Raw genomic sequence first — 17,205 nt, forward strand, 5'->3', positions numbered from 1 at the left:
CACAGTGTAGATTGGTCCTTGCTAAGGGACCAACGGGTATTCGCCAACACTACCCAGGAAATGTTGAAGTAGCATGTCCACATACCCAGAAGTAGGTGCTTCCAGGTTCTGGTGGTAGGAGCCTTGGAGAAGTGGTTCCGCCTCTTGAAAGGATATTGGGAGTTTTGGTCCTTTTCTGCTTTAAAGATCATCATTTGCAAAATTCCCGTCTGTGTGATCGCTCACAGCAGAATTACTAATTGACTATATCCATCCGGATAAAGCATATTGCATGCCGCACGTATTCAGGTACATTCTCTTACCAACTACGGCTAATATAGAGATGGTGAAAGATCCTCCCCTCTGTGTCCTGTTACGACATATGAAAAGGATCCTCTAAGTGCTGCTACAGATTGGAGACTAAAGGCTGTAACACCTACATATGCGGCTGCTTCTCATTTTGTGCTAGTTTGGACCCCTTCACTGGGTTTGTTACCATGTTGAGATTGACTGGACCTCTAAGAGTTTCTGCTGGTAGGGTGGTTCCATTACCGGATTTCGACATAGTACAAGGATTTATTTTTTATTTTACCTAATTGGAACAATGTTATTTTAATTAATTATTATTGGTCAATGTATGCCATATATGCGTTTAGTATTTATTTGCAGATATATAATATATATATTGTGATATAGTTGGGGTAGGGGGGTCCCTCTCCTGGGGTAGATGGACATCTCCTTACACACAGCAGCCAGGAAACAGCACACCAGTCCAGGGTTTTCGTGCAAGCTGGTCGGAACCAGTTTTATTGTGCAATATAAACAGCAAAATAAACAAACCATGAAAATAAATCCTAGCCCGTCTGGGCACTAACTGGACAGGTTATTCCCTCTCTACAAGTGGCAGGGCCTAGTGCCTTACCACAAACACAGCACTTCTAAATAACACAGTGTCTCTGATCAAACCTCAGTGTCTGTTCCCCCCCAGGGTATGTGAGACACTCAACCAAAACCTAACACAGCTTATCTGAGCCACTTCCAGGTGCAACTACTAATCAGCCTGCTCTCAGGCTGAAAGGCCCAACTCCTGGAATGGCCTGTGGATGGAGCCCTCCCTCTCTTGTCACATCCACAGCCCTAGGACCCATTATCCGGCTTTTACCAAAAGCCAACACTTCTGGTCTGTTTGGCATAACAGACTTCACCTGGGGTTTTTACTACACGTGTGATAGGAATCTGGGACACACATATATGCCATCCCATACTACTCCAATGCTTTTAAATTATATATATATAATAAAGGGGGCGTGGTTATGAAAAGGGGGCGTGTCTATAAGACGCGTCCCCTTTTCATCATACTTGGGGGCGTGCCCGGAGCTTACGGACATGCCGGGCAGCCCCCAAGCGCTGCAGAAAGGGAGAATAGATGCCGGGCGCATGCGCCCGGCGTCTATTCTCCGGCGGTGACCGGATCACCGCATGTTTGTCCACCCGCAGGCTGTTAGGGCAGGGTGCTTTTTGCTCTCCAGAAGGAGGGCAGGGCACCACGCCCCGCTAAAACAGCCTAGCAGGAACGCTATATATATATATATATATATATATATATATATATATATATATATATTAGTATAGATTTTTTTTATTCCATGGAATATGAGTTCAAATAGTTTAATTTGATAACATTATTTATGTTATCTCCATGTGTACTACCGCCACCTTTTTTATGTTGTAATTTTAGAGGAGTGGCATTTCTCTTTAAGGTTACGGTGGCAATTACCCAGAGTGTTCAAATCACACAGCTTAAGCACCAGGATCATATTTTTCGTTATTGATCTTTCCTTAGCTGCTTGCATCCTGTGTCCACCAGAATAGAGCAAAATAGCATTTTGCTTTATTATGGTGGACACAGGATGCAAGCAGACGGCTGTTCTGCACTGATCTCAGAGTCTCCAAGCTGAAGCCCTATGCCAGCTGCCCCATGCAGACTGGGTTATGCTGAGGGACAAGCGGGAATTAAGTGACAGTGCCCAGGAAGTGTTGCAGCAGCGTGTTCACACATACCCAGAAGTACCAGGTTCCAGGTGTTAGTGTAGGTACTTTCTTCTGACATATCTGGATGTGGGGACCCTAGACATAGTGTCGTAGGTCTACCCTGTCACACTGCTGGGGACATGGGGACCCTTAGGGATACATTGTACCATATCTTTTGGGAAAATCTTAAAATGAAACACTAATGATAATTATTTATTCCCTGATAAAAAGAGCTTTGACATTTCCTATTGTTCCATCCTGTTTATTGCAACATTTATGAGATGTCTCCTTATATACTTGGTAAATGCAGCATAGGGAGTCATACCTAGAGAGTTTTCCCCATCCAGTATATTTGGTTAGGTTACTGTACACACATCACCTGGTAATCATATATACAATGTACTCAGTCACTGTGTGTCTCCTACAGATGGACCCAGTAACAGAAATACCCCAGAGAGATGTCCCCGTCCTCTTTATTCCCAGGATTGTACAGAGGAGAATCACAGGACCCCACAGGAGCATCAGGTAATATAGGCTCTTTCCAAGGATCGAAATACCAAGGTGACTTTTCATTAATTGACCTGCATATAATTGATTGTCTTACATGTTGATATTTTAATATTATAATATTTATTGTGATATAATTTACTCAGACATTATTAAAGTGTTATTTTGTTGTTTTATGGATACTTTTAGGATGAAGGCCTCATTGAAATTAAGGCAGACGTTATAGAGGGAAAAGAAGAGACGTTTGTGACTGATATGAAGGCAGAAGATATAAAAAGTGAAGAAGAGACATATGTGACTGATATGAAGGCAGAAGATATAGAAGAAGAAAATACATATGTGACTGATATGAAGGCAGAAGATACAGAGGAAGAAGAAGAGACGTATGTGAGGGGTAATCAGCAGTGTAAGGAGGAGGAAATCCCTACAGATATCAGCACAGGTGAGTAACAAACACTTATTACTGAATAGAATCACATATTCTCCTTCTCGGTCACATAAACAATCTATTATCCTACACCCTCCTCTGTTAGTGAACAGTTTGGTAATTTGTAAATCTAATTAGAGGTGGTCACGGCCACACTTTGTGAGACATGGAAAGTGCAATCAGACCGTGACTGCATGTAGTCTGTCTTCAATGTAATATATTACTCATAACAGACAATATAACAAATTGTCTGGTATGCGATAGTCAGTGCTCTAAGATAAGTCAGTAGATGAGTGCATGATCTAACTCACTAGCTGTTTCATGCTGACGCGTTTAGTAGTTCACGTGCAGTTTCATCTGAGGAATAGCATGTGAGGGTAAATCATTACATCTAAATGTCCTAATTAACCAATCAATAAGTGTGTGTGTATTGAGAGATAGAGAGAGTAATAAAACGAGAAGGGGTTTATAGAGTATAAAATAAAACACCAATTGATGGTAGAAAAAAGATATTGTGCGTACTTTTAAGAAAATATGGAAAAGCTTATCTGAGTATGGTTCCACTCAAGCGTAATGGAATCAAGATAAAGTCCTCTCCTAGGAGACCTTTTTAACCACTTTTAATGGTCTCCATATTTGGAATACAGCCCAGCACTAAGCAAACTGGGAAGACATGGTGTAGTAATTTAGAATTTTCTATATGATCCCTGAGGAAGTTTATTTTCAAATGAAACGCGATGGTGGTTCCTATTCATCTTCCAAAGGCTCCCTCAGCCAGGTACGACCACTGCTACCGGGAGCTTCTACTTACTCAAGTGCTGACTGCAGCTGTTGGAGCACCCCTTTTGTAAGATTTGGGTGAATTATATTGATTGAATCCTATATTTTCATGTGTAGAATTCCAAATGACTACACCATGAGTCTTCTCTGTGTGCTTGGTGCAGGACTGTATTCCAGATTTATAGATCATTAAAAGTGGTTAAAAAAAGTGCTCAAGGGGGTGACGTTATCCTGATTCCCATTACCCATGAGAGGAACCTTACTCAGATAAGCATATCCATACACTACCTATTTTACAGCCATGAATTGGTGTTTTATTTACTACACTATGAGCGCCTTCTTGTTATGTTACTTTATTCCCTTGCAACCTTCCATGATCTCATGGGTACAGCGGCAGCCATGGGCTGGAGTTATTATACGGCCGGTCACTAATGTCCTATGTAATGACAGTCCCAGCAGTGACTGTATAAACTTTGTCTACACTGTAAACTTGTCAAAAATATTTTCATTGTTCATTCTCATGGGAGAAATAACATCCACCACTGCCTGCTGGGGACAGTATGTGATGGTTCTCATTGGTTGTTACTCTCCTTGTTCCTAATGGAGGGCTGTGAGGTTGCCATGCTCCCTCTGGGGGTCTGCTGTCATTTCTCTCCATACCTGGCCCACTCAGGTCAGAGGAGATAAGATGTGGCAGAGGTGATGGGCTCTGGAGCTGGTGGTAGTAGTGGGTCACCCCGGCCATGCCATGCAACTGCTGCTGGTTTATCATGAATCTAAACCTAGATCTAGTCCTTGGTAGCTCCAGGAAACCTGGTAAAAGGAAGGAAGGAGCAGTATGAGGTGCAGAGATGAAAGGTGCAGGGGAAGCAGATGGAGACAGAGTAGAAGAAGGAGGAAGATGGAGACAGCTGCAGAAGAGGAGGGTGCTGCTGGGAGGAGGCAGAGCCATGAGCCATCAACCTGCTGCTGAAGAGCCCATCTCCTCTGCTGTTGGCTGCTGCAGCCTCAGCCCTTCTACATCTTGCCTCCGCTGTTACCGCCTCCCACTGGCTGATGCCTGAAGGTCCCTGGAGCTGATTTGCTTGGACCGGATGACACAGAGTACGGAGGCTGGAGCCTGAAAGGATGAGCTGTACTGATCTGGAGGCAGTTAGAGTGTAAATAAAACACCCAATGACAGACATAGGGACAGGACAGCACTTGGTTCCTCCTCCGGAGGCGGCACACCAGTCTGTGGAGCCCGGCCCTCATGTCTCTCCCTGTGTCCAGGGGTCTCCAGCTTGTGAGGGGCGACCGGCCCATGTCGGCGTTAATGAGCTTGTGTGAATGGTGTGGGCCCTGCTTGCTTCTAGACTTCGTGTCGGCTTGCTTCGGGGTGAGCTCAGGGCACAAATCGGAACACGCAAAACAATCAGGGCGCATTTCACATGCAAAACACAGACAGGACGCGGCTCCCCGCATTGTATATAAAATGTTTCTCTTAGTACTTTTCCACTCAGGGTTATGGCTAATTAGAATAAGATCTTATTTTTGGATGATCTCTTCTCCACTGTGTCAACGTTTCCAAATCTGGAATATAGCCCAAATAAACAAAGAAAATGTTTTATATAAATATAGGATTAAAAACATGTACAAAATCGGAACTTGACAAATAGCGCATCGGTCATCTACAGTTCACCCAAAGCTTAGGGAAAGGATGGTCCAACCAATGCTGCACCTGGATTAGTGGAAGCTCCACAAAGGCTGTTATCCTTTCTTTATGAGAGGATCTTGGAGAGATGAATAGGAACCTCCAACGCACCTTGTCCTGTTCCTCTATGTCGACTTCCTAGCTTCCTTTGCTGACAGCTGGCAAGGGTCATACAAGAGGAGCAGATCTAAATCATTGTTCAACATCGTATATTTATTGTACCTAACGCTAGTACATTGAGGGTTTGTTGCTGTGTGTGTGTGTGTATAATATAATATACACACACACATTGTAGATAAAACTGGTTGGACACTCCCGCGTTTAAACTGGTTGGCATGGGTCTACTAGTTTTAATTCATGGCCACATTAACTATGAATAGTATAGTAGTATAGAGATGTTCTCGACAACTTTGGTCCCTATATTGTGGCAGTTCTACGGAACAAATGTTTTTTTCAAGGGTGACAATGCCACCTGTCATGTTTTCAGGGCGATGATGGACTGGTATACATCTAATTCAGTAATCCGGATGGACTGACCAGCTCGGAGTCCAGATCTTAACCCCACTGAGAACCTCTGGGACGAATTGGAGCGACCGGTGCGTTCAATGCCGACTCAACCTTCTTCAGTGTTGGTCACTGTACTTAGGACGGAATGGCAAAACATACCTTTAAAAGATAGGCATGCGAAATCCTATAATTTTATAGCCATAGACCAATGTAAAGTTAATCTAATGTTTCTTACCACAATCTCAAAAAAAGTTAAACAACAAATGCTGTAGAAGACTCCATAAAATACACATAGAACACAATATAAAACACTTGAAATCACTGACACATATGATGGTAACTTTGCTAATATAAGTTAGCTGTGTCTTGCAACAAATTTATTACTCTTCGATGACTGGTTTAAGTAAATGTTATGCAGAAAAAAAAATCAAAGTTCCAATATCAAGGTATAGGCTCTGGTGTTTAAATGATATTACCGTCATCACTGGATGGTGAACTGAATTAAAGCACTGTTGGCTATCTTTGAGGACCGTAAGTTTGAAACTGTGGTAGCTGTCCTTAGTAACCGTATCGACGTCGTTGAATAATCACAGACTTGTACATTGGGTCTGTGTATACAGTGATATGTTTATTGATCACCAAAAGTGGAACACCTGTAGACAATTAGCAGGGTACTCCTATAAAAACCCTCTTTTCAAATGGGACATTATTCTCCTGACGAAGGTGCTAAATGGCACAGAAACGCGTTGAGCCTTATATTACTACTTTCAAGAAACTCTGAGAATTTCCGTACAGTGGTTACCAGCAGACAGACCGCACATCCCATGCCGGGAGCGAGTATATAACAGCGGATTCTATCACCAACTGCACTGCAACCGGCCTCTAATCAGCGGCCGAGAACTGGATACAGTTACCATTACATCTCCCTACAAACCGCCTTTTACAGACCACGATCATACCTGGCACAGACATCCGGTGACAAGCACGCAACATCCACACCGGAGCTCTGGCAATGTACTAACCAACGGTAGTCTGTACTCTGTATAACTGTATACACAGACCAATGTACAAGTCTGTGATTATTTGGTTACTAAGCACAACTACCAGAGTTTCAACCTTCCGGTCATTAAAAATAACTAACAGTGCTTTAATTTGCTTCATTTTGGAGTTTCTATATTCTCCCTGTGCTTGCGTGGGTTTCCTCCGGGTACTCCGGTTTCCTCCCACACTCCAAAAATATACTGGTAGGTTAATTGGCTCCCAACACAAATTAACCCTAGTGTGTATGTGTGTGCGCAAGTGATAGGGAATATAGATTGTAAGCTCCATCGGGGCAGGGACTGATGTGAATGGCCAGCTATTCTCTGTAAAGCGCTGCGGAATATGTGTGCGCTATATAAATAACTGGTAATAATAATAATAATAATAATAATTCAAGTGTTTTATATTGTATTCTATGTGTATGTTACGGAGTCTTTTTTCTGAGATTGTGGTAACAAACATTAGATTGACTTCACATTGATTAGTCTCTGTGTATAGAATTATAGGATTGTGCAGCTTATTTTTTAAATATTTTTGAAAATAGTACACAATTTTCTTTTTTTGGCAGCCGCAACCAATTAACTACCCACATAGATCACATTGTGAGCGCCAGGGTTAGCAAAGGTTTTTATGTTTAGCAATACAAACCGCCTGCTGTTGTCCAGGAACTTGTGGCCAGTCTGCCAAGAAGGGTGTCTGGAGTAATCACTGCACGTGGTGGACCTACAAAGTACTGACGTTCATAACATCTCAGTGATCTACTTGCTGTCCGTGTTCAATCACTTTTCTCTACATAGTGTATATAAAATAGACTAATAATGAACACTTTATTTACAAAAGCAGTACAATACTTAGTTACAGAAATGTTCGAAAGAAAAAATGGTTACAGGTTACATAGATAAACGCGTTTCAGATAAAAAGAAACTTACTAAATAACACGCAGCTTATTCTGACCAGGGACACAACAGAAAATGATGGTGCAGTCTCTCAATTAGATTTATGCCCATACCTTTAATCAGCTTACCCCACCCTCCACATATTTGAAGCCATGGCCAAGTCTTTAATGACTGGCTGTACAGTTAAGTATATCAGGGTCATGTCCGTTCTACCCACGTAACTTTGAACCTAAATACACATAACTGCACATACTTTCCCCTATGTAATAGCTACCTGAGATATGGTATGCTCACATTAGTCAATTATAAGGGGCTATAATATGAGTGTAAATATGGGATCTCTGGGAGGTTTGATTTGTTAGATGCCTCACTTCTATCCTATACATCCTATTGATTTCCAAATTACACCTAACCAGCACACTTACATCCGGTATATTTCTATGATTTCTGAAGATCCTGGCTATGGTATAAATATAAATTTTACATCAAAGTAGATAACATATGTTGATGTCTTCGATCCTTGATCCTATTCTGAATATAGTTCATGGTTTGTTTACCTCCTGTGTTAACATGTTAATTATTAAAAAAAAAAAAAATATATATATATATATATATATATATATATATATATACAGCAAAAGTTCGGGACTCAGAGAACGATATAAAGGACGGGGTGCCTTCCTAAACAATGTATAGCAACGAACTGTCTCTCCCTAATGAGGTATACCCCCAGGAAAAAATATCAAAATCCTGACGCCTGTCATTTTACCTACGTCCGGCATCCCGATCGAAGGTAAGCCGGGCGTGGACAGCTGCGGGGGGGGGGGAGGGTTAAGATAGGGGCTCCTGGGGGGGACTTAGGGTTAGGCACCCCCTGGGAGGGTTAGGCACCCCGGGGGGAGGTTAGGGATAGGCACCCCCCTGGGAGACTTAAGGTTAGGCTAAGGGGAAGGTGAGGTTAAGGTTAGGCACTTGGGGGGGAGGTTAGGGTTAGGCACCCCTAAGGGAGGGTTAGGGTTAGAGGGGTTAGAAAGGTTAGCGATATTTACCTTAATTTACGATCTGGATTTTCACCCTTACCGGGCTGCCGCTGTCAGGATTTGAACCATACTGATTCCCTGGCTCACATAAGCTTTTTTTGCACTGATTAAAACTCTGTGCACATTCTTTTATGTATACTTAACTTTTAGAGTTTTTGTTAATAAATCATCCCAGAGTTTCTCAATGAGATTGCGATCAGGTGACTGAGGAGGCAGGGATTGCGATCAGGTGACTGAGGAGGCAGGGATTGCGATCAGGTGACTGAGGAGGCAGGGATTGCGATCAGGTGACTGAGGAGGCAGGGATTGCGATCAGGTGACTGAGGAGGCAGGGATTGCGATCAGGTGACTGAGGAGGCAGGGATTGCGATCAGGTGACTGAGGAGGCAGGGATTGCGATCAGGTGACTGAGGAGGCAGGGATTGCGATCAGGTGACTGAGGAGGCAGGGATTGCGATCAGGTGACTGAGGAGGCAGGGATTGCGATCAGGTGACTGAGGAGGCAGGGATTGCGATCAGGTGACTGAGGAGGCAGGGATTGCGATCAGGTGACTGAGGAGGCAGGGATTGCGATCAGGTGACTGAGGAGGCAGGGATTGCGATCAGGTGACTGAGGAGGCAGGGATTGCGATCAGGTGACTGAGGAGGCAGGGATTGCGATCAGGTGACTGAGGAGGCAGGGATTGCGATCAGGTGACTGAGGAGGCAGGGATTGCGATCAGGTGACTGAGGAGGCAGGGATGGAGATCAGGTGACTGAGGAGGCAGGGATGGAGATCAGGTGACTGAGGAGGCAGGGATGGAGATCAGGTGACTGAGGAGGCAGGGATGGCGATCAGGTGACTGAGGAGGCAGGGATGGCGATCAGGTGACTGAGGAGGCAGGGATGGCGATCAGGTGACTGAGGAGGCAGGGATTGCGATCAGGTGACTGAGGAGGCAGGGATGGCGATCAGGTGACTGAGGAGGCAGGGATTGCGATCAGGTGACTGAGGAGGCAGGGATTGCGATCAGGTGACTGAGGAGGCAGGGATTGCGATCAGGTGACTGAGGAGGCAGGGATTGCGATCAGGTGACTGAGGAGGCAGGGATTGCGATCAGGTGACTGAGGAGGCAGGGATTGCGATCAGGTGACTGAGGAGGCAGGGATTGCGATCAGGTGACTGAGGAGGCAGGGATTGAGATCAGGTGACTGAGGAGGCCATGTTATAATTTGCAGAACTTTCTGCTTTTCTTTACATTTCAAGTAATTGATGCACAGTTTAGATGTGTGCTTAAGGTCATTATCTTGTTGCATGATTAACCCTTTTCCAAAATTTCCAGTTCGACTTGGTACATCATGGACTGATTGCCACTCTCTAATAAAGCAGACATTGCTGCTGTCCTGTTGAAAGGGTGTCCAAGAGGTGCTCTCTCACCTTAAAACAGTATCAGTAATGGTTAACTAGTGTCATTACATAACCTAAATGGCAAATACAGTGTGATAATGTATCAAGATGCAAAAGATGAGCATTGGGGCTATGGGCTTACCATAATAGTCACCCCTGAGTGGTGGGGAAGACATCACCACCCACCGTGGACAGCACAGTGGCCGATCATGGGTGCTTAATGATAGCGACCAGTGACATCTGGCCAGAATTTTCCATGGTAACAGATAAGCCACACTGGCTTAAATCACATACACATTCAATGGAGGAGGTACCAGACAGCTATCCAGCAGGTCAGTGCAGCGTTCTTTTGCTTCAATGTGGTAATATATATGGAGAGTTCTGACGAATGCTGTGGCCACCACGTCCGCCCAACATGAACCCAATCGAGCATTTATAGGACATGGTGGAGAGGTCCATTTGCATGCAAGATCTTGCATCCACAAATAACAAGCAACAGTGGAAACCTATCCAGACGGCATGGGTCAACATCTCTCCAGAGGTCTTTCATCCACTTGTGAAATATACTGTATGCCACATTGAGTTGCTGCACTTCGCCAGGCTAGAGGTGTCCTACACAATACTAGGCACCTATTCCATGACTTTTGGCACTTCAGTGTATGGTTTGTTTGCAACCTTTTTTTATTAGTTTGTGCTTCACCTGCAGCCAAACCAGCGAGATCTGGCAGCTCTATACTTCAGTGCCGCTGCCGTATCGCCGAGGATGGGAATTTTTTTTACTCCCTGGCTTCTCCTGCCCAGAGCCCACTTGGGATAGTGCCATGACCTGTGGCCGACACTCTGACCTTTCTAGAGGGTAGCTATGGCCGCGTTGGCTAAGCATGATTACCGCCATCTTGACCGGGTTTTCCAGCAGCTGTCCTCTTTCCAGTGAGCTGATCCTGTTGCCTGAAGGAGGTGGACAGCATTTCTTTGCTTTGCAGCTATAGCCGGCCCCTGGGGACACTGCTCTGGACCCTAGCTTTCCTCGACTGCAGCTCCTGATTCTTGGCCTGTCTCTGGAAGTCTCAGTACCTCTGTTTTTTTTGTACCTGTATTTTTTCCTGTGCTAGACAATGTTATCACCCAGTTGTGTTGCTTTGCTATGATAGCTGTGTGTGTTGCATATTACTATTGGCTACTTTCCTGTGTGTATACTGTGTAATCTGGAGTACAGCTACAGTCCTGGTGATGCATGGCCCTCCTTATGGCTGACAAGTCGAAGTCCACTAAGTCTAAGGTGGATGCGGTGGCCATGTGTTTTTACTTGTGCCCAATGTCAGGTTTAATTGCCTTGTGGACAGTTGTACTCCGTGGCCATGTCATGTAGTTCTGGGAAGTGTAATACCTATCATGGCAGAGCCAGCAGGGACTCCGAATTTGGGCATGTTGGTGGCTGAGCTGGTTAAGCTGTTGGCGCACTATTGGGTGAAACAAGCTTAGGCACTTCGTTCATCTGCCATCCCAGTTCATTTGTAGGACATCCCAGGGGTGTCTGGATCTTTTTCTGCCCGATGGTGAGCCTGCTTGGATCCAGTGCATGGTGCGATCAGCTTTGGGATTTGCAAAGTTTTTTTTACATACTTGGAGAGCTTCTTTGAAAGATCGCATTATAGAGACTTGCAGAAACATCGTTCTCATTTGATCCCAATAGAGGACTCAGAGGAAGAGAAGGGTGATATTCCAGATGACGTGCCCCTTCAGGATAGTTTGGAGCCCTCCTCTGATCAGTGGATAAAGGATTTGATTATGGCGGTCCGTCAGTCTGTGGACTGCTCGGATATGGATTCTCCAACCGAGACTGCGGGTTATTTTAAGCATAAGAGAAAGAGGGCGGTTACTTTTCCATCCTCTTCGCATCAATCTGGTTTAATTGAGGTGGCTTGGAAAACCCTAGATAAAAAGATCACTGTACCCTGAATTTTTTCGTATATATATATATATATATATGCTGCTTGTGGGTCCCACTTTGAAATCTCCAGAGGTAGATGCTCTGCTGGTGCATGTGGCCAAAACCACCACTCCTCCAGTCCCAGGCATGACATCTTTTGGGGTCACATTAGCAAAAAATCTGGTGGGGTGTCTCCATTCTCTTTTTGTGGGCTCAGGTGTGTCCATTCAGCCCATACAGCGTGGGTGGCTGGAGCCATGGAATATTAGGCAAAACAGCTACTCGCCAGACTTCAGACCGATACTTCTAAGCTGAATCTGCTAGATTTAGCAGAACAAATCCAAGGCACTGCAGAGTATGTTTGTGATGTGGCACAGGTGGCGTCCTGGGTCTCGGCGACTGCTATCTCAACCAGATGGGGTCTGTGGTTGTGTTCCTCAGCAGTGGACTTGAGTCCATACATTCCCTTGAATAGGTCTCCTTTGAGGGTGGCATTCTCTTTGGGCCAGAGTTGGTCAAAGTGATTGCGTTTGGTTATGTGTGTTACTTTCCTACAGGTGTATACTCAAAACTCTAAGGGTTCTCAGTTCCGTCCCTTTTGTCCTTTATTTTTGGGTGGTGCACCGGCAAGAAGGCAGCCTTCATCAGGTAGGGCATTTCCTGACCAGAGCTCGGCACAGCTGGGTAAATCCACCTGGTTCAAGTAGTCGCTTAGGGCTTAAAGAGTCTGAAAAGAATAGCGTTTGATGGGGTGGCTTCCCACATGTCTGGGACAGAAGTGGGAGGTTGCCTGCTCTACTTTATAGACATGTGGGTGAGGTCCTCCCCAGATTTTGGGGTATTGGAGGTTATACAATGGGGGTTATGTCATCAACCTCAAAGGTTCCCCACATAGAATATATCTCCACTGCTTGTCTAATGGAAAATGTTGGATCAGCCCATTGCTTTTCTTCTGACAGGTGGTGTAATTGTTCTGGTTCTGGCAGATCAGTGGACCAAGGGGTTTTACTATAATGTGCTTCTTATCCAGAAGCCAGATGGGTAATTTCGACCCATTCTCACCCTCAAAGATTTTAGAACCAGTCTGTGGGTGGATCAGTTCTGGTTGAGGTCAGTGATCTCTTCTGTCTGGCCAAAGCTCTGTAAGTTTTTATGAAGCTCATGGTGGTAATGTCAATTGTCTTACACAAGGAGGGATTAACTGTTGTACCATACCTGGAAGATCTCCTTATCAAGGCAGATTTGACTGCTTTACTGAGAAATCGCTTCAGCCACATGGTTTTGTTGTTGAAAAAGCATGGTGGAATCATAAACTTCAAGAAAACCCAACAAGTACCCTGTGTGCTTGCTGTATCTCGGCTTGGTCTACAACACTAGCCTTCAGCAGGTGTTCCTTCTCTCAGACAAGATTTGTTCCCTTTAGATCTGACCTTGGAGTGTCTATCGGTCCTGTTATGCTTGCAATTGCTGAGGAAGATGGTCTCTACTTTCACATCGATCCTCTATGCCTGGTTACAGTGGGAAATTCTGCTGGGTTGGTCAGGTTCCAACTATCACCTGAAGTCTCCGCTACTCAGCCTTTCACTGTCTCTGCATTGGTGATTGGTTCCAGAGAGTCTCAGCAGAGGCAGGTCTTTGACCACTCCGTCCTGGGTCATTGTGACCACAGATGCCAGTCTTCTGGGTTGAGGGGTGGTAATCCTGCACCTTTTTCTGCAGGGCCTTTGGTCTGTGCAGAAGTCTGCCATAGCCATCAATGTTAGGGATCTCAGGGCCATCTACCTGCTGTCCAGGGTTTAGTCAATGCTCATGGGCTGCCCGGTCTGGATTCAATCAGACAATGTAACGGTGGCGGTGTATATCAACAATCAGGAGGAACCTGGAGTGCCAGGACGATGGCAGAGACAGCTGGAATATTGTCTTGGGTAGAGGCGTTTGTGCCATCTATCAGCCATGTTCATCCAAGGGGTGGAAATTGGGAGGCAGATTTCTTCAGCAGGAATATGATCCTGCCAGGAAAGTTCTCTTCACCCAGATGACTTCACCCAGTTGGTTCAGCGGTGGTGTCTACCAAAGGTGGACCACGTGGCCTTGTCACAACTGGTTCCTTGGTTATGTGCTTGGTCACCAGGGATCCGAGCACTTTTGCAGTCAACACCGTGCAGCTTATGTAATAGGTTGCAAGCTGTAGCCGCTGTGGGGATTCATGCAGGGCTTCTTGTATTTTTAAAGCAGCAATCATTTTAAAGGCAAAACCAGCTTAGATTTGCCTTTAAAATGATTGCCACTTTAAAAATACAGGAAGACTTGCATGATTCCCTGCAGCGGCTGTTCCATGGATGTTCAGTCTGGGGTATGTTTCCCCTGTTGCCAATGTTCCCTCACATTGTCAAACAGATCCAGTCTTGGGATACCAGTGATCTTTATAATTCAAGATTGGCCCCAGCGGTCCTCATATGCTGACATTCTCAAACTGGCCATGGGTCCAGGTTGGTGCTTCCGTTGCATCTGGATCTTTTGCATCAAGGTCAGTTTGGTGCCGTGGGACTAGCTGGGCACCTTCCCTTGCAGTCAAATTTGTTTCAGCAAGGGCTGTTTTTACACCAGGACCTTCCTTGGTGTGGCTATTGGAGCCAGTATGTTTAAGGCTAAAGAGTTTTCTTTGAGCATCGAAGGGACCATTTTGTGAGCCAGGAAACATGTTTCTACTATAGTGTGGAGGATTTACATTTTGTGGTGTGAAAAGAAAGTATTACATATTCCTCTTTTTCTGTGTTTCCCGATTCCCTGCTTTCTTACTGTTAGGTTGGTTTGGAGGTGGGTCTTTGACTGAACTTACTTGAAAGTGCAGGTTCTGCACTATCTTTATGTTCAATGCCGTTTGTCCCTCCTTCCGAAGGTTTGTACATTTTGCTGGTTCAGCCTCCTTTTGTCCCTTCTGTGGCTCCATTGGATCTGAGTCTGGCCCTGTTGGCCCTTCAAAGAGCTCTGTTCGAATCTTTGGAATTAGTTGAGCTCAAGTTTTTAAACTTGTTGTTCTGATGGCTATACAGTCAGAAGGGCGTGTTTGAGAGCTTGGAGCCTCATCTTGAAAGTTGCCTTTCCTCCTCTTGCATGAGGACGGATGGCCTTGCATACGATTCCATCATTCCAGCCAAAAGTTGTCATCTTTTCACATTAACCAGGAGATTGTTTTCCCTGTCTTCTATCCTTCTGGAAATTAGGAAGGATTGGATCTTTTGGATGTGGTCTGGGCCTTTTGTCTGTATTTGGAAAAGAGCTTTTCGCTTAGGTGAACAGATTCTCTCCTGGTGATTTTATGAAGTGCATGAGTGTGGTTGACTGGCTGGAAAACAGACTATTACAAGGTGGGATCTGCTCGGTTATACTCCAGGCTTACTCCAGTATGGGGTGGCCAGCTCCAGAGCAGGTGTCAGCACACTCTATCAGGATGGTGAGTGCTTCCCGGTCTACTAGGCATGGGGCTTTTGTGGAACAGATGTGTGGTGTGGCTACCTGGTCCTCTGACCACACCACCAACTTTTACAGTTTTTGCATCCAAGGATACTAGTGTTGGATTTTCTGAGCATACCCTCCCCTAGGGACAGCTTTTGAATGTCCCAAGGTTAAAGTGTCCCCCAGATTGGATGAAAGAATAAACAGGATTTTTATAGTTATACAAAAAAACAGTTGGCGCTGATTTAACACTAACCTGAATAATAATAAGTCCTTAGGACTTGTTAGGCAGCTGTTAAAAAAAGAAACTCTACAGTTTCATAAATATGAACCAAAGAAAAACATCACATGAACTGCGCTATACCAGTCTGTGTGATAAATATAATTCCTAGGTGCAATTCAAAAGAATATCTAATTTATTAAAAGCTGTCTAATAAAAAATAGTTATACAATATTGCATGGGTGCCAGCATAATAAAATTTGTTTTATAGTAGTATATCGATAATATATATGCATCAATATACATCAAAACAACATCTACTGTAAGTAGGATTTATTTATTAACAGTTTCTTCAGCATATTACATTGCACTTTACAAATGAAAGTAACATTAATAGAACCAAACTGGGTAGTAAAGGACAGACATAAAGGTAAGATTGCAGAGGTTATTGGGGAGCTGTATGATCCAGTCACACAGGAAAGGTGACCTAGGGTCAGAAGGATGTGAAATTGAAGAAAGAGAAAATATGTGAGGTTATGTGTAGACTGTAAGAAGGGATGTAATTAGATAGAAAGATATGAAGGTTATGTGAGTGGTTCTGGAACCTGATAAGCTTGTTTGTAGAGATGAGTTTACAGGGAGCGCTTGAATGTTTGGAGACTAGTGGAAAGTCTTATTGAGCATGGGAGGGCATTCCACAAGATGGGTGCAGCCCGAAAAATATCCTGTAAGCATGAATGTGAACAAGTAATCCGTGGGGTTGAGAGACGCAGATCTTGTGCAGAGCGGAGAGGTCGGGTTGGAAGATATTTTGAGATAAGTGAAGAGATGTATGTTGGTGTGGTTTGTTTAATAGCATTATGGGTCAAATGTAATAGGGTGAGAGTTTAGAAAAGTGAGAGTTTCTGACACATTTTAAACTTTGCCAATGTAATAGAGTCCAAAATCAAAGTAACAGAGTGAACTTGCATGTTTTTTCAGACTTAAAAAACTCTCACGATTTAAAATCTCATTCAGATGTTTTCCCATTTTGAAGATAAAACTCAACCAATGTGAGAGTTTACTGCTAAACTCTCACATTTTCTAAACTCTCACCCTATTACATTTGGCCCTATGTGTGAGTTTAAGTATTTTATATTGAATGCAGTAGAAGACCGTTAACCAGTGGAGGGACTGACCGAATGAGTCAGCAGACAATGAACGTTTGGTGAGGAAGATCAGCCTCGCAGATACTTTCATTATGGATTGTAGCGGTGAGAGCCTATTTTTGGGAAGATCAGTAAGGAGACTATTGCAATAGTCAATGCGGGAA

The 17,205-nt window shown here is 44.3% G+C and overlaps 1 protein-coding gene across 1 annotated transcript in view; it reads left to right on the forward strand.

Moving 5' to 3' along the window:
• The window catches only part of LOC148501719 (uncharacterized), a 91,633-nt gene that overhangs the window by 12,215 nt on the left and 62,213 nt on the right, over positions 1–17,205 (forward strand). The window contains exons 3-4 of the mRNA XM_088450057.1: positions 2,438–2,535; positions 2,707–2,959. Of these exons, the coding sequence (XP_088306183.1) occupies positions 2,438–2,535; positions 2,707–2,959 (351 nt within the window). The remainder of the gene's footprint in view (positions 1–2,437; positions 2,536–2,706; positions 2,960–17,205) is intronic.

This window comes from Taudactylus pleione, unplaced genomic scaffold (assembly GCF_031769625.1).
Source record: "Taudactylus pleione unplaced genomic scaffold, aTauple2 ptg000504l, whole genome shotgun sequence".
NCBI lineage: Eukaryota > Metazoa > Chordata > Amphibia > Anura > Myobatrachidae > Taudactylus > Taudactylus pleione.